This window comes from Balaenoptera physalus, assembly GCF_965194825.1.
Source record: "Balaenoptera physalus genome assembly, chromosome: 2".
In the NCBI taxonomy this organism is placed as follows: domain Eukaryota; kingdom Metazoa; phylum Chordata; class Mammalia; order Artiodactyla; family Balaenopteridae; genus Balaenoptera; species Balaenoptera physalus.
The window spans coordinates 41,374,560-41,393,181 of record NC_138883.1 but is presented as its reverse complement, the minus strand read 5'-3'; the positions used below and the strand labels follow the sequence as shown (position 1 = coordinate 41,393,181).

General features: G+C 35.7%; 1 protein-coding gene across 8 annotated transcripts in view; it reads left to right on the top strand.

Annotated features, from left to right (window-relative positions):
* The window catches only part of PCNX4 (pecanex 4), a 44,675-nt gene that overhangs the window by 21,443 nt on the left and 4,610 nt on the right, over window positions 1-18,622 (top strand). For all 8 annotated transcript variants that reach the window (XM_082450340.1, XM_082450339.1, XM_082450336.1 and 5 more), the window contains 4 exons: window positions 723-1,083; window positions 3,653-3,756; window positions 6,819-7,855; window positions 8,221-8,407. In XM_082450340.1, coding sequence (XP_082306466.1) covers window positions 723-1,083; window positions 3,653-3,756; window positions 6,819-7,855; window positions 8,221-8,407 — 1,689 coding nt within the window. The remainder of the gene's footprint in view (window positions 1-722; window positions 1,084-3,652; window positions 3,757-6,818; window positions 7,856-8,220; window positions 8,408-18,622) is intronic.

Genomic DNA, 18,622 nt, shown 5'->3' with positions numbered 1-18,622 from the left:
ATCTTGTGATTTCTTCTTTGACCTGTTGGTTATTTAGGAATTTGTCTTTTAATTTCCAGATTTCTTTCTATTGTTGATTTAATTCAGTTTTGACTGAAGAACATACTTTTCATGATTTGTATGAATGCACTTAGTATGATTTCAGTCTATTGAGGTTTGTCTTATGGCATGATGTCTGTTTCTTAATCTGTAAAATATTCTCTAAAATAAGGATAAATTAAGGATAGTTGCTTAACTGTTTACTACTGCTAGTTCATGACTTAACAAGCATGTAATGCAAAGCTTAATCAACCTTAAGATAGACAGCACTCTGTTCTCTTTAGTACTACTTTTTTTTTTAAGAGAGCTGAAACTTAAAAATGTAGTCTCATTACTGAGCCTGCGCGTCTGGAGCCTGTGCTCCGCAACAAGAGAGGCCGCGATAATAAGAGGCCCGCGCACCGTGATGAAGAGTGGCCCCCACTTGCCACAGCTAGAGGAAGCCCTCGCACAGAAACGAAGACCCAACACAGCCATAAATAAATAAAAAAAAAATTTAAAAAAAAATGTAGTCTCATTTATTAATTGTGAGATTGGAGAAAATTATAACAAAGGATCTCACATAAGGGCTATTTCCTTAAAAATATTGGAGCAGTAATAAAATTATACTGTTTTTCTTATATGGTCTTGAAAATTTATGAAAGGTATTTAAGAATAAAAAATTCATTTTTATGTCTCTGCAGGTTGGTATCATGCGTGATCGTCTGATTCAGTTCATCTCTAAATTGCAGTTTGCTGTGACCGTACTCTTGGCATCATGGACAGAGAAAAAACGTAGAAAATCAACCACCACTTTATGTGTACTCAACATTGTCTTCTCTCCATTCATGTTGGTCTTCATAGTTTTTTCTACACTACTCTCTTCTCCTTTACTCCCCCTCTTCACCCTTCCTTTGTTCTTGGTGGGGTTTCCTCGACCTATTCAGAGTTGGCCAGGAGTTGTGGGCACCACAGCCTGTGTGTGTGCAGATACAGTGTACTACTACCAGATGGTCCCGAGTTTGAACACTGCCCTGCAGTCTGCAATGGCAGCTGGAAGTTTAGGTAAGTAAATGGGTTGTGCTTAAGAAATCCTCACAAATGTATTTAAAGTACAAAAAAATGAACACACAGAAAAACAGTCTTTTGATCCAACTGTTATACAGATTCTAATACTTTGATGTGCAGGCAGAAAGACTAAATATGAAGAAGTATATCTCCTACTCCTTATTTTGAGGGAAATAAAGTTATAAAATAAAAATACCAAGTGAAAATTTCATTTAGGTGATTTGACAATTTTTAAAAAACATTTTCTTGACTAAAATCAAGTTATAGTCCCTCCATGAAACATGAAAACACCTTATCCCAAAATTTTCATGAATTTTAATGAGTTCATGTCAAGTAGATGTAACAGCTTAGGCCCATAAAGAGTGAAAACTAGCATTATATAAATATAAGATTGAAGAGCTTAAAGGAGTTTGCTTGTATCTTATTAGTTAATGTCTAGCAACTTGTCTGACAAGGTTAGAGGGTAAGGTACCATAAAAGCTTTGGTCAGTGATCGGTAACCTCCCAAAATGAAGTGCTATACGAATATTAGCAAGAATTTTGATGAGAATGAACTAATAATTATAATTTTGTGATAATTTTATAATTTCATCATACACTAACTGTAAATTCAGCTATATTGTACTTCTCAAGGTTGGTTTTAGATAAAGTACAAGCCGATGACAGTAGTGTGTTGTCTCCTACTGTATGCTTTAGCCCCTGAACTTGTTTTAGGTATGTCCAGTGACTTCCTAGCAGACTGACTCCCCTGGCAGAGAGTAGCAATTTAAAATTAGAATTTTAATGAAATGTTTATTTGGGTTGAACTTTTCTAATTATCTATTAAGTGAGATAATTTAGGAAAAATTTTATTTTTGTAATACAAATTTTTTGTGAATAATCATTTTCCTTTCTTATAGGAAATATTCTACACTTTTAATACTTTCATACAGTTCCAATTAATTTTTATTATATAGTGCAATGTCACTTTTTAAAATGCCTGTAAGGTTAAACTCACATCTGAAATAATAAATACCTTAGTAATAAGGTAGAAATTATACGTTATAATCAAATCAATTATATCCAGCCAGTAAGTGTGTTGTAAAGTATTTCCTGGGGGAAAAACAGAAAACAGTGAGGTAACATTTCACACACATCTGATTGACAAAAATGTTAAAAAAGTCTGACATTAACAAATATTGGCTAGGGAGTGGGGAACAGGAACTCTCAAACCCTGTTGAAAGAGAGTGTGTAAATTCATACAGCTACCTTGAAGAGTAAACTTAATAGTCTGTAGTAAAGATGTACATATCCCATGGCCTAGGGATTCCAGTTTTAGATTCCATGATCCAGTGATTGCAATTCTAGAGAAACTCTTGCACGTGTGTCTTGAGGGTCCCCAAGACCATTCCCAAATTTGATGATTTTCTAGGAGGACACATAGGACAGCATATAGTTGTGCTCATAGCTAAGATTTAGTATAGCAAAAGGATGCAGAACAAATACAGCAAAGGAAAAGTCACATGGGGTGAGAGACTGGGTGAAAGCTTCCAGGCGTGCTCTCCCAGTGGAGTTACACAGAATGTGCTACATTCCCCAGCACCTTGTTGTGACAGTATGTGTGATATGTTGACTACTGGGGAAGCTTATTTGAGACTCAATGCCTAAGGCTTATATTGAGGGCTGGTCATGTAGGCACCCGCTGCCTACCAAATACCAAAATTCCAGACTCCCAGAAGGAAAGCAAGTGCTCAGTATAAACTGTATTCTTTGCACAGACAGTTTAGGCACAATGCGAGACTGTTTATCAGTTAGGGTGGTGAGAGCTCTTTTGAAATAAAAGTTCCCAGTTTCCAGCCAAGGGCCAACTTTGTAAGCAGGCCTTTTAACAGACAGCAGTTATTTCTGCTATGTTAGCTCTACGTAATACATTGTACAAGCAGACTTGTACAAAGATAATTTATACAGCGTTATTTATAATAGTGAAAAATTGGAAAACATCTGAAATGTTTGTTATCAGGGAAATGAATATTTAAATTCAGCTATATTCATACAATGAATTCTCAGTATAGTTACAGTGAAGGAGCTTTGTAGTCAATATATAATGTCTCAGAGACAATGTTGAGAGAAAAACTAAGTTTTAAGAGTATTTGTACAGTGTGGTAGATAGCACTTTATATAAATTTTTAACACCACAAAACACTTATAGGCATGTATATAAAAATGTCCAAAATGTTTTAAATCATTAATGTGAAGTTGGCTTTTATATATTTAATATATTTTCCTAATATATTTAACATGTATTTAGGGTTTTACGTAACAGGTTCTAATTTGTTGTTTTTCTGGAAAATATATTCTTAATTCTTATAAATTATCACCTGTAGATTTTCTCTTCCAACTGTTCCTGTAGAGAGCTTAATTTAATGCCTCCTGATATGCAATGGATAGTTGTTTGTATTCTTGACGTAAAAAGAGGTTAGAAAGAATTATTAATTAGTTCCAAGTGTGTTATTAATTTTAAAGATTCACGTGGCAAAATAAAACAAGCTTGAACAATCACTTACTTTTTTTTTCTAATTTGTTTTAGGTCTCCTCTTACCTGGGTCTCATTACTTGGGCCGTTTTCAGGATCGTTTAATATGGATAATGATTCTAGAATGTGGCTATACTTATTGCTGTATTAACATTAAGGTCAATGTGCATTTGAAACCTCTCTAGTACATGTGTAAAAATTTTGTTATGCACACATCAAAGAATTAATAGCTCACTTTGGAAGAGTATTTTTTTACTTGTGAAAACACTTAGGATTGTTAAAGTATATTTCAATATGCACATATTGATAGACAGAGTAGTGTTGACTGTATGATAGAGCATAGTAACAAAATACACTTGCCCCTTTTTCATCCAGTCTTATTCTTTTTATCCCTATCTAGTTGAGCATCTCAAAAAGGTGACTCAGTAATATTTTCTTCACTCCTATATCATATAAGCATTCTCAACTTAATATAAAAACCTTCTTTTGACCCCACTGCCCTTACCTGCTAATACCCTTTTTTTCTCCTTTCAGAGTAAAATGCCTTATTAGAGTCACTTAGAATCATGTCTCCAATTTCATTTCTTCCATTTTTCTCTTCAACTTACTGTAGGTTTTTGACCCTATTACCTATTACTCTAGCAAAAGCCGCTGTTGTCAAGGTCTCCAATGGCTGTGGCATTGCTAAATCCAAGGATTGATTCTCAGACCCGTTCTTGACCTGTCAGCAGAATTTGACAGAGTTCATCTCTTCACTTGTTTCACGGATTAATCCTTGACAGTCTCCTTTGATGGTTCCTTCTCTTTTCCTTGACCTGTTAATATCACACTGCCCCAGTCCTTGCTGACAACTCCATCCTTCTAGTTGCTCAGATCAAAAACATTTGGGCTTTAGTCCAGTGATATTTGACTCCTTGTTTACTTCTATACCCCACATCCAATCCAACAAGAAATCCTGTTGGCTCTGCCTTTAAGTCATATCCTGTATCCCACCACTTCTCACCACCCTACTTTCAGCCACCTTCATTTCTTTGCTGGATAGCTGCAATCGCTTCCTAATTGGTCTCTCCGCTTCTGCCTCTGGCCCCCTACAGCCTATTATCAACCAGAATGATCTTTAAAATCTAAGTCAGATCATGTCACTTACCTACTCAAAATCCTACAGTGGATATCTTCTTTCATTCAGAGTAAAAGCCAAGGCCCTAAATGGTCAGGCTCCCTATTTGGTCTCATCTGCTACTTTAACCGTCTCACCCTACTCCAGCATACTGGCTGTTCCCTCTGCCTGGAACACTCTTCCTTCAGACAGCCACACAGCTAACTCTATCACCACCTTTAAGGCTTTGCTCAGGTGTCACCTCCCCAATGAGGTCTACTGTGGGCATCCTATTTAAAACTGAATACCCACTCCCATTCCTGCTTGCACTTCCAGTCCTCCTTGCTTGCTTTACTTGTTCTCTATTTTCATAACACTTATACCTTCTAGCAAACTATGTAATTTACTTATTTTATTGTTGATTACCTGTGTTCCTCCACTCTCTAATATAAATGTTACAAGAGCAAGGATCTCTGTTTTTATTTGGAGAATATATCCTGAGCCCCTGGAACAGTGCCTGGCACATAGTAGGCCCTTAATAAATATTTGTTGAATGAGTAGTGAATGAATGAATTTTTTTGTCTTAGTGCAGATTGGATAAAATTGCTGGTGACTAAAAAGCTGTTCCTTTAGTCCAGTGGTTCTCAAAATGCAGTTCTCCAGATCAGTAATTTTAACATGTCCTGGGAACTTTTTAGAAATGGAAATTCTTAGGCCTCACCCCAGACCTACTGAATCAGAAACTCTGGGGGAGTGCCCAGCAGTCTGTGTTTTAACAAGCCTTCCAGTGATTCTGACTCACCTAAAGTTTGAGAACTACTGCTCTAGTCTAACATGTACAAGTAGGAGAAGGCAAAAAATCATGCAGAATATGGAGGACATTTTCATTGCTTAATTTAGTTCTATTTTTTTAATGGTACAGTTTTATAATACCTAATAATGTGGGTCCTTTTATTGATCTTTCGTGCGCCATAAAATATATGATATAAAAGTATACTTTTTGGTGGCAGTCTTTTTTTCTTTCTTTTTCATTTTTCCGGACACAAGCTTGCTTAGCTATACCATCTACTAACATTTATATAACACTTTAAATTTGACAAGGCACTTTCATTACTTGCTTTACTCTTCACAACCCTATGTGCCAGGGTTATTTTTCTTTGAAAGAGAAGCAAAAGGAATCTCAGGGGGTAAGTGACCTACTCAAGATTGTGTACTAGCATCTGGCAGAGCCATGATGTAAAAGCAGATTCTGATGTCACATTCCGTGTTCTTTCCCTGGATCATAATACAACCTAACAGCATTGCCTTTTATTAAAATCACTGGTAGTTTTGTAAAGATGTATAAATAAATAAGCAATAATTATAATAATAATAATAGTAAACAGTGACCTGATGTATCCTCTTCAAGTGATTCCTTCTAGCGAAGTAATTAAAATGGGTTTAAAATTTATATAAGGATGTATTCATAATATTCATTCTTTCAGCATATATTTGTTGCTTCCCTCACTGTGTGCCAGGTACTAGTTTAGGCACTGAGGATACAGTAGTAACCAAAAGAGAGCTGCCCTGTGGAGTTTATATTGTAGTTGGAAGAGATAGACAATAATCAAATATATAAATCTGTATTATTTTTACATTATTATAATTTTTTTAACTGGAACAAAGGAATGGTTAGATAAATTATGGCATATCCACATAGTAGAATACTGCTCTCATATAAAGTAGGATGGAAAGGATACAAAGCTAATGTGCATACTGTGTAGTTCCAATTTTGCTCCCCCCCAAATTTGTATAATTTTTTAAAGTTTTTAACAAGTGTGATTCAACCTTGACATACAGTCTTAAACTTATGGTCATACTCATTAAAATTGTTTTGCCAATTTCCAGTGGAATTTCTAAAATTTCTTTAAAAATATAGCATTATTTTTCATATCTGTATCCAACATCAAATGTATTAAGTGTCATTAAGTTTGAATTAAGGTGTAGCTCTTGGGTTAAAGACTTTTTTTGCATTTTACATATTTTTATTTTGAGAATCCAATCCATGAGCATTTACAAAACTAGTTACTTTTCTCTGTGTAATAAGTGATCATAAACTCAAGTATTTTCTTATTTCCTCTTTAGGGGTTAGAATTGCAAGAGACCTCCTGTCATACTGCTGAAGCTCGAAGAGTTGATGAAGTTTTTGAAGGTGCCTTTGAACAAGAAGAATATGCAAGAGTATGTTCCATTAATGAACACTTTGGAAATGTCTTGACACCCTGTACTGTTTTGCCTGTGAAACTCTATTCTGATGCCAGGAATGTCCTATCTGGCATAATTGATTCCCATGACAACTTAAAAGAATTTAAAGGTGACCTTGTTAAAGTACTTGTGTGGATACTTCTTCAGTACTGTTCCAGAAGGTCCAACGTGCAGGAAAATGTTCACAAAACTGAAAATAAAGGGAAAGCATCTCTAATAATCCTGCCTGCTTTGAATACTTCACCACAAACTGAATCCCCAGAAGACACAGATAGTTTAAATTCAGAAAATTTGGATGACTGGTCTGATGATGTTTTTGGTGAAGAGCCAACTATCAAAAAAGGAAAAGAAGAAAGAGATCAGTTGAAAGTTTTGCCAGGTATAAATTTGCCTATTCCAGGATCAGTGGAATCACAGAGGGTTGGTAAACATTCTGCAGGCACAGTTACTGAAGATAGTCTTTACCAAGCAGTTGCACTGGGATACCCTGCTACTGACAAAGGAAAACAAGAAGCCATGGCATACATCCCTCTCATGGAGTTCAGTTGTTCTCATTCTCACTTGTTAAGCTTACCTGAAGAGTGGATATCTAATTGTTTGCCTAATTCCAAAGTGAAGGAGATGAGCTCATTATTTCCAGAAGACTGGTACCACTTTGTTTTAAGGCAGTTGGAATGTTTTCATTCAGAAGAAAATGCCTCAGATGTAGTGGAAGAAATTGCAAAGGACAGAGTTTTAAAAGACTTTTATGTTCATGCAGTAATGACTTGTTATTTTAGTTTGTTTGGAGTAGACAATATGATTCCTAGTCCTGGTCATATATTGAGAGTCTACAGTGGTGTTTTCCCTTGGTCTCTTGCCTTGGATTGGCTCACAGAAAAGCCAGAACTGTTCCAACTAGCCCTAAAAGCTTTCAGGTAATGCATTTTGATTACATACAAGTTGTAACATTGGCCAAAAAATGTTGATTTTTTTATAACCTAGAAGGAGATGCTCTTTCATTTCTAATTTTAAAAAGTATTCACTTTCCAAAAAATGAAAAATGCTTGGTATGTACTCTGATTATATCGGGAGCACACTTAAATTTGTACTTTCTTTTTGTTTATGTGGAGAACCTGTTTTTTGTATGGCTTACTGGATTGTTTTGCTTTAACTCTTCTCATTTCTCCCAGATCTTTTTTTCTGAAATATGTATGATTTCAGTTCAGTGTCTTTAAAAATCTATTTCATCTATAAAGTTGATTTAAAAAATTCTAAAATTCTTTGTTTCTCCATTTTTTAGGTATACTCTGAAACTAATGATTGATAAAGTGAGTTTAGGTCCAATAGAAGACTTTAAAGAGCTGACTAACTGCCTTGAAGAGTATGAAAGTGACTGGTACATTGGTTTGGTATCTGATGAAAAGTGGAAGGAAGCAATTTTACAGGAAAAACCATACTTGTTTTCTCTGGGGTATGATCCTAATATGGTAAGGTTAAAAATGTGTTCTTAAACATTTTCGTATATTAACCTTAAAGAATAGAAATCAGTTATAAAGTATTTAACCTAAGTGATAGAGATAACATTCTAGGTATAAATATATTAATTATAGTATTAAGGTATTTGTAATCATGACTTTATGGCCAACATAATCCAGTCCTAGAATGACTGATTATTTACTTTTGCAAAGCTAATAGGAGCCAATAAAGAATGTTGTGTAGCTATTATGCAGTAACTGAGCTATAAGATAGTCAAGTAAATGTAATTTGCTATAGCATATTTGACTAAATGGGTTGTATTTATATGGCAAATTCAAGTGTATGAATTATTACTTTGGATTTGAATCCTAGAAGAAAAATTAATTTGTAATTTGTAAGCAAGTCTGACTTGTGAAAATTCAGAGAGACTCTAAATAAGGAATGCCTTTTTTAAGATTTAGTACTTGTTCTCTTGCATTTAAAATGTCATTGAGTGTGCACAATATGAAAGATTCAGTGTTATGAGCTTATTGTGGGTTCCACATGTGGTGTTACTGCACATGTGCTTCCCAATGAAAATGATGAAAGTTATTTTTAAAAAACAACCATTTAAAGTCTTAGAAATGGTCCTAAGGGCATACAGCAAATAAACATTTATTAAAGAAAATCTTCTAAAACCTAAGAACAGTTAGAGACTACATTATTTGAACCAAGACCCATTCCCTCCCAGCTCAGCAAGACAGAAACTCCACTCAGACTGGTATGGCCAAGAACACAGGGCTCCCTCTCCCCTCAGCTCCCAGTTGGAGGACTGTTTTCCCAGAAGAGGAAGGACTTCAGCATTTCTCATCTTACTCCCACCTGCCTATTGTGAGGCTTGGTTCTGGGCATGTGTAATCAAGAGGTTGGAACTCCCTTCTGGCCACCCCCAACTTGTTGGATGGAGGCTTTACCTGGGTCTGGTGCCACTGACAATAGCAGGGCCTGATCCCCCTTGTCTGTGGAGGTTCCACAGTGGGAGAGGCAAGCCAAGAAGACCTGAGTTTACTGCTCCCCCTCTACCAAACACATGTCCTGAAGCATAGGTGTTACTCAGAAGTGCGCCATTGTCTTACCCCCCAGTTCCAGTGCTCTGGCTCAGAGATTCTGCCCACTGGGAGAAGCAGACCATTAAAAAAAAAGCTCTAGATCTCTTAACCAAAGGAAGTGACTTCATTTGCACATAGTGTGGACACACTGAAGCTTAAGATGTTCCTCAAAAAACAGTGGAGGTGGTGGTGAAAGTTACTAGAGGCAATTGGTAAAATCATTAGAGGTCTCAGCTGAACTGCAGGCCAGGTAGATTAACAGAGAGAACCAGGGAAAGAAACAGCGGAGGAGAGCCCTCCTGGGGTCAAAACAAATCTCAAACACTGACCTCCAAAACTGTTCTTTCAAAGGAGCCCAAATTTAATTGGATCACTGGAGCAATTTAGGTCCCAGGTCATTGTTGAAAATGTAGAGCAACCAGCTGGGTGTGAGCATTTAACAAAGAGAACCTTGCCAAAACCACTGCCATCCCATCGTAACTGTGGGCACTCAACAAGGCTGTACTCCCTGAGGAGCAATATCAAAGACTTCACAATTGAACGGGAGGTAGGATTAACTTCACTAAAGTCATCCAGCCATTCACTAAGCAAATATGCAAATAATAATAACAAGCCCTGGGGTGTGGAGTAGAGAGGATCAGTACCCAGAATTGCTGCAGTATTATCTAAAATGTCCAGTTTTCAACAAAAATTAGGCGATATGAAAAAAAAAGAACAAAAAAATCACAAGAAAGTCTGACCCATGTGTAGGGTGGTGGGAGGGGGGACATGACAGAAATGGCCTGTGAGATCAATGACATGTCAGATTTAACAAAGATATCAAAGTAACCATTTTATATATATGTTCAAAGGACTGAAGGAAATTATGATTAAAGAACTAAACAAAGTGGGAAACAAAGTGGTTATAGAGGGAACCTACCTCAACATAATAAGGGCCATATATGAGAAGCCCACAGCTAACATCATACTCAGTGGTGAAGAGCTGAAGGTATTTCCTCTAAGATCAGGAACATGACAAGGTTGCCCACTCTCACCACTTGTATTCAACATAGTATTGGAAGTCCTAGCCAGAGCACTTTAGTTAAGAAAAAGAAATAAAAGGCATCCAAATTGGAGAGGAAGAAGTAAAACTGGTACTATTTGCAGATGATGTGGTATTGTACATAGAAAACCCTATACTCTGTAATAACAAACTATCAGAAAGAGAAATTAAGACAACAGTCCATTTACAATTGCATCAAAAGAATAAAATACCTAGGAATAAATTTTTCTTGTAACTGGAAGTTTGTACCTCTTAATCTCCCACACCTATTTCTTTCCTCTCTCCATCCCCTTCCCCTTCTCCCTCCCCTCCGGCAACCACTTGTTTGTTTCCTGTGTCTATAACTCTGTTTCTGGTTTTGTTTTTTTTTTTTAATGTTTGTTCATTTGTTTTTTTAGATTCCAAATATAAACAAAATCATATTTATCTTTTTCTGTCTGACTTATTGCATTTAGCATAATAGCCTCTAGGTCCATCCATGTTGTCACAAATGGCAAGATTTCATTCTTTTTTATGGCTGATTAATATTCCATTGTATATATGCCACATCTTCTTTATTCATTCATCTATTGATGGGCACTTAAGTTGCTTCCATATCTTGGCTATTATAAGTAATGCTGCAATGAACGTAGGGGTGCATATATTTCTTATCCTTTTTTTTTTTTAATTTATTTATTTTTTATTTTTGGCTCCATTGGTTCTTTGTTGCTGTGCACAGGCTTTCTCTAGTTGTAGGGGGCGAGGGATACTCTTTGTTGTGGTGCGCGGGCTTCTCATTGAGGGGGTTTCTCTTTGTTGCGGAGTATGGGCTCTAGGCACGCAGGCTTTAGTAGTTGTGGCACTCAGGCTCAGTAGTTGTGGCTCGCGGGCTCTAGAGCACAGGCTCAGTAGTTGTGGTGCACGGGCTTAGTTGCTCCGTGGCATGTGTGATCTTCCCAGACCAGGGCTCGAACCCGTGTCCTCTGCATTGGCAGGTGGATTCTTAACCACTGTGCCACCAAGGAAGTCCTATATTTCTTTTAATTAGATAAATACCCAGGAGCAGAATTGCTGGATCATATGGTAGGTCTATTTTTAATTTTTTGAGGAATCTCCTTACTGTTTTTCATGGTGGCTGCACCAATTTACATTCCCACCAACAGTGCATGAGGGTTCCTTTTTCTCCACATCCTCACCAACACTTGTTATTCGTTGTTTTTTTGATAATAGCCATTCTGAGAGGTGTGAGGTGATATCTCATTGAGGTTTTGATTTGCCTTGCCCTGATGATCAGTGATGTTGATCATCTTTTCATGTGCCTTTAGGCCATCTATACATCTTCTTTGGAAAAATGTCTGTTCAAGTCCTCTGCCCATTTTTAAATCGGGTTGTTTCTTTTTTTGATGTTGAGTTGTATGAGTTCTTTGTATATTTTGGACATTCATGCCTTATCAGGTATATTATTTGCAAATATCTTCTGCCATTCAATAAGTGGCCTTTTCGTTTAGTTTATAGTTTCCTTCACTGTGCAAAAGCTTTTTAGTTTGAGGTAGTCCCATTTGTTTATTTTTGCTTTTGTTTCCTTTGCCTGAGGAGACATATCAAAAATATGTATTGCTAAGTCTCATGTAAAATAACTTACTGCCTGTGTTTTCTTCTAGAGGTTTTATAGTTTCAGGTCTTACATTTAAGTCTTTAATCCATTTTGAATTTGTGTATGATATGAGAGAGTACTCCAGTTTCATTCATTTGTATGTAGCTGTCCAGTTTTCCCAACACCGTTTATTGAAGAGGCTTTTTCCCGCTGTATGTTTTTGTCCCCTTTGTCATAGATTAATCACCCACATATGTGTGGGTTCGTTTCTGGGCTCTCTGTTCTGTTCCATTGGTCTATGTACTGTTTTTTTGCCAGTACCATACTTTTGATTACTGTAGCTTTGTAATATATTTTGAATTCAGAGAATGTGATACCTGCAGCTTTGTTTCTTCTCAAGATTGTTTTGACTATTTGGGGTTTTTTGTGTTTCTATACGAATTTTAGATTATTTGTTCTAGGTATGTGGAGAATGCCATTGGTATTTTTATAGGGATTGCATTGAGTCTGTAGATTACCTTGGGTAGTATGGTCATTTTAGCAATATTATTTATTCCAATCCATGAACACAGTATCTCTTTCCGTCTGTGTCATCTTCTATTTCTTTCTTCAGTGTCTTATAGTTTTATGAGTACAGGTCTTTTACCTACTTAGTTAGATTTATTCCTAGGTATTTTATTCTTTTTGATGCAATTGTGAATGGGGTTGTTTTCCCAAAAGAAAGCTGGGTTAGCAATGCTTATATCAGACAAAAGAGACTTTAAAACAAGGACTGTAACGAGACAAAGAAGGACATTACATAATGATCAAGGGATCAGTCCAACAAACCGATATAACAATTGTAAATATTATGCACCCAACATAGAAGCACCTAAATACTTAAAGCAAATATTAACAGACATAAAGGGAGAAATTAACAGTATCACAATAATAGTAGGGGACTTTACCCCACTTGCATCAATGGACAGATTCTCCAGACAGAAAATCAATAGGGAAACACTGGTGTTAAACGACACATTAAACCAGATTGACTTCATAGGTGTATACAGAACATTCCATCTGAAAGCAGCAGAATACACATTCTTTTCAAGTGCACATGGAACATTTTCCAGGATAGATCACATGCTAGACCACAAATAAAGTCACAGTAAATTTAAGAAAACTGAAATCATATCAGGCATCTTTTACAACCACAACAATAGACTAGAAATCAGTACAAGAAAAAACCTGCAAAAATCCACAAACACCTGGAGGCTAAATAATATACTGCTGAGAAACTAATGGATCACTGAATAAATCAAAGAAGAAATTTTAAAAATACCTAGAGACAGATGAAAATGAAAATACAATGATCCAAAATCTGTGGGACGCAGCAAAAGCAGTTCTAAGAGGGAAGTTTATAGTAATACAAGCCTACCTCAGGAAACAAGAAATATCTCAAACAACTTAACCTTACACCTAAAGGAACTAGGAAAAGAAGAGCAAACAAAACCCAAAGTTAGAAGAAACAGAGAGAGAGAGAGAGAGAGAAACAAAGAGCAGAGCAGAAATAAATAAAATAGAGACTAAAAAAATAGAAAAGATCAATGAAATTAAGAGCTGGTTCTTTGAAAAAATAAGTAAAATCGATAACACCTTTTGCCAGACTCATCAAGAAAAAAAGGGAGAGGGCCCAAATCAGTAAAATCAGAAATGAAAAAGGAGAAGTTACAACTGACACTACAGAAACAAAAAGGATCATAAGATAGTGCTGTGAGCAACTATACACCAGTAAAATGGACAACCTAGAAGAAATGGACAAATTCTAAGAAAGGTGCAGTCTCCCACAACTGAACCAGGAAGAAATAGAAAATATGAACTGACCAATTACCAGTACTGAAATTGAATCAGTAATTTAAAAACTCCCAACAAATAAAAGTCCAGGACCATAGCTTCATAGGTGAATTCTACCAAACATTTAGAGAAGAGTTAACACCTATTCTTCTGAAACTATTCTAAAAACAAAGATATCACAAAAAAAGAAAACTACAGGCAGTATCACTGATGAATATAAATGCAAAAATGCTCGACAAAATACTAGCAAACTGAACCCAACAGTACACTAAAAGGATCATACACCAGGATCAAGTGGGATTTTTTCCCAGGGATGCAAGGATTTTTCAATATCTGCAAATCAATCAGTGTGATACACCACATTAACAAATTAAGTAAAAAAAACATATCTCAATAGATACAGAAAAAGATTTTGACAAAATTCAGCATCCATTTATGATAAAAAAATATATTCTCCAGAAAGTAGGGACATAGAGGGAACATACCTCAACATAATAAAGGCCATATATGACAGACCCACAGCTAACATCATACTTAGTGGTGAAAAGCTGAAAGCATTTTCTCTAAGATCAGGAACAAGACAAGGACTTGCAGGCAAGACAATGCCCACTCTTTCCACTTTCATTCAACATAGTTTGGAAGTCCTAGCCACAGCAATCAGAGAAGAAAAAGAAAGAAAAAGAATCCACATTGGAAAGGAAGAAGTAAATCTATCACTGTTTGCTGATAACATGATACTTTACATAGAAAACCCTAAAGACGCCACCAGAAAACTACTAGAGCTCATTAGTGAATTTGGTAAAGTCGCAGGATATAAAATTAATATACAGAAATCTGTTGCATTTCTATACACAAAAAACTGAAATATCAGAAAGAAAAATTTAGGGAACAATCCCATTTACCATTGCATCAAAAAGAATAAAATACCTAGGAATAAAGCTACCTAAGGAGGCAAAAGACCTGTACTCTGAAAACCGTAAGATGCTGATGAAAGAAATTGAAGACAACACAGATGGAAAGATATACCGTGTTCTTGGATTGGAAGAATCGGTATTGTTAAAATAACTGTATTAACCAAGGCAATCTACAGATTCAGTGTAATCCCTATCAAATTAACAATGGCATTTTTCATAGACCTAGAACAAATAATTTTAAAATTTGTATGGAGAAACACAGAAGACCCTGAATAGCCAAAACAATCTTGAGAAAGAAGGACGAGCTGGAGGAATTATGCTCCCTGACTTCAGACTATACTATAAAGCTTCAGTAATCAAAACAGTATGGTACTGGCACAAAAACAGACACACAGATCAATGGAACAGGATAGAAAGCTCAGAAATAAGTCCACACACTTATGGTCAATTAATCTTCGACAAAGGAGGCAGGAATATACAATGGAGAAAAGATATTCTCTTCAATAAGTGGTGCTGGGAAAGCTGGACAACTGCATATAAAAAGATGAAATTAGAAATTCTCTAACACTGTATACAAAAATAAACTCAAAATGGATTAAAGACCTAAATTTAAGACCAGATACTATAAAACTCCTAGAGGAAAACATAGGCAGAACACTTTGAGATAAATTGCAGCAAATTTTTTGGATCTGTCTCCTAGAACAATGGAAATGAACAAAGGAAAATAAACAAATGGGACCTAATTAAACTTAAAAGCTTTTTCACGCAAAGAAAACCATAAACAAAACTAAAAGGCAACCTATGGTTTGGGAGAAAATGTTTGCAAAACAATGAGACTGACAAGGGATTAATTTCCAAAATATGCAAACTCATACAGCTCAATATCAAAAAACCAAACAACCCAATCAAAAAATGGGCAGAAGACCTAAATAGACATTTCTCCAAAGAAGACATACAGATGGCCAACTGGCACATGAAAAGATGCTCAACACTGCTAATTTTTAGAGAAATGCAAATCAAAACTACAGTGAGATGTCACCTCACACCAGTCAAAATGGTCATCATCAAAAAGTCTACAAAGAATAAATGCTGGACAGGGTGTGGAGAAAACGGAACCCTTCTACACTGTTGGTGGGAATGTAAACTGGTACAGCTACTATGGAGAACAATATAGAAATTCCTTAATAAACTAAAACTAGAGTTACCATATCATCCAGCAATCCCACTCCTGGGCATATATCTGGAAAATACAAAAACTCTAATTCAAAAAGGTGCATGCACCCCCAGTGTTCATAACAGCACTGTTATAATAGCCAAGACATGGAAGCAACCTAAATGTCCATCGACAGATGAATGGATAAAGAAGATGTAGTATATATTGGGTTGGCCAAAAAGTTTGTTCAGGTTTTTCTGTAAGATGTTATGGGAAAACCCAAATGAACTTTCTGGCCAACCCAATTTACACACACACACATATATATACATACACACATACATACATATACATACATACATATATACACACAGTGGAATATTACTTAACCATAAAAAGAATGAAATAATGCCATTTGCAGCAATATGTTTGGACCTAGAGATTATCATACTAAGTGAAGTAAGTCAGACAGAGAAAGACAAGTATCATATCACTTATATGTGGAATCTAAAATAATAATACAAATGAACTTATTTACAAAACAGAAATAGACTTACAGACATAGAAAACAAACTTATTTTTACCAAAGAGGAAAGGGGAGGAGGTATAAATTAGGAGTTTGGGGTTAACAGATACACACTACTATATGTAAAATAGATAAACAACAAGGACCTACTATATCACACAGGGAACTATATTCAATATCTTGTAATAACCTATAATGGAAAAGAATCTGAAAAAGAATATATTGTATATATGTATTTATGAATATGTATAACTGAATCACTTTTCTGTACACCTGAAACTTACACAACATTGTAAATCAACTATACTTCAATTTTTTAAAAAATCATATGATCATCTCAATAGATGCAGAAAAAGCTTTTGACAAAATTCAACATCCATTTATGATAAAAACTCTTTAACAGAGTGGGTATAAAGGGAACATACCTCAACATAATAAAGGCCATATATGAGAAGCCTACAGCTAACATCATACTCAGTGGTGAAGAGCTGAAAGTATTTCCTCTAAGATAAGGAACATGACAAGGATTTCCACTCTCACCATTTTTATTCAACATAGTATTGGAAGTCCTAGCTACAGCAACCAGAGAAGAGAAAGAAATTAAAGGAATCGAAATTGGAAAGATAGAAGTAAAACTGTCACTGTTTGCAGGTGATGTGATAGTATACATAGAAAATCCTAATGACACCACCAAAAAACTACTAGAACTCATCCATGAATTTGATAAAGTTGCAGTATACAAACTTAATATACAGAAATATGTTGCATTTCTACACACTAATAATGAACTTTCAGAAAGGCAAGTTAGGAAGACCTAGGAGTAAATTTTTAAAAGAATGTGAAAGACACTAAAAACTATAAGGCATCGATGAAACAAACTGAAGACACAAATAAATGGAAAGATATTCCAGGCTCATGGGTTGGAAGAATTAACATTGTTAAGATGTCCATACTACCCAAAGCAGTCTACAGATGCAGTGCAATCCCTGTCAAAATCCCAGTGGCATTTTTCACAGAAATAGAACAAACAATCCTAAACTTTGTATGGATCCACAGAAGATCCCAAATAGCCAAAGCAATCTTGAGAAAGAGCAAAACTGGAGGAATCATGCTTCCTGATTTCAAACTGTATTACAAAGCCATAGTAATCAAAACAGTATGGTATTGGCATAAAAAAAGACACATAGGTCAATGGAACAGAATAGAGAGCCGAGAAATAAACCCACATATATATGGTTAATTAATTTATGACAAAAGAACCAAAAATATGCAATGGGTGAAAGATGGTCTCTTCAATAAATGGTGTTATGAAAACTGGGCCACTGTCTTAACACTGTACACAAACGTTAACTCAAAATGGATTAAAGACTTAAATGTAAGACCTGAAACCATAAAACTCCTAGAGGAAAACATAGGTGGTAGCTCCTTGACATCGGTCTTGGTAATGATTTTTTGGATTTGACAACAAAAGCAAAAATAAACAAGTGGGATTACTTCAAACTAAAAAGCTTCATTCAGGGACTTCCCTGGCAGTCCAGTGGTTAAGACTCTGCACTTGCACTGCAGGGGCACAGGTTCGATCCCTGGTTGGGGAACTAAGATCTCACATGCTGTGTGGCTCAGCAAAAAAAAAAAAATTAAATTAAATTAAAAAATAAAAAGCTTCATTCAGCACAGCAGAGGAAATCATCAACAAAACGAAAAGACAGTCTACAAAGTGGGAGAAATATTTGTAAAACATATATCTAATAAGGGGTTATTATGTTTTAAAATATATAAAGAACTCATATAACTCAATAGCAAAAACAAAAAAATCTGATTTTAAAATGGGCAGGGGATCTGAGTAGACTGAATATGAATTTTTCCAAAGAAGATATACAGTTTGCCAACAGGGACATGAAAAGGTTCTCAACATCACCAATCATCAGGGAAATGCAAATCAAAACCACTATCACCTCATAACCTGTTAAAATGGCTCTTATCAAAAAGACAGGAAATAACAAATGTTGGCTAAGATGTGGAGAAAAGGGGATCCTTCTTTGGTGGGAATGTAAATTAATGCAGCCACTATGGAAAACAATATGGATGTTCCTCAAA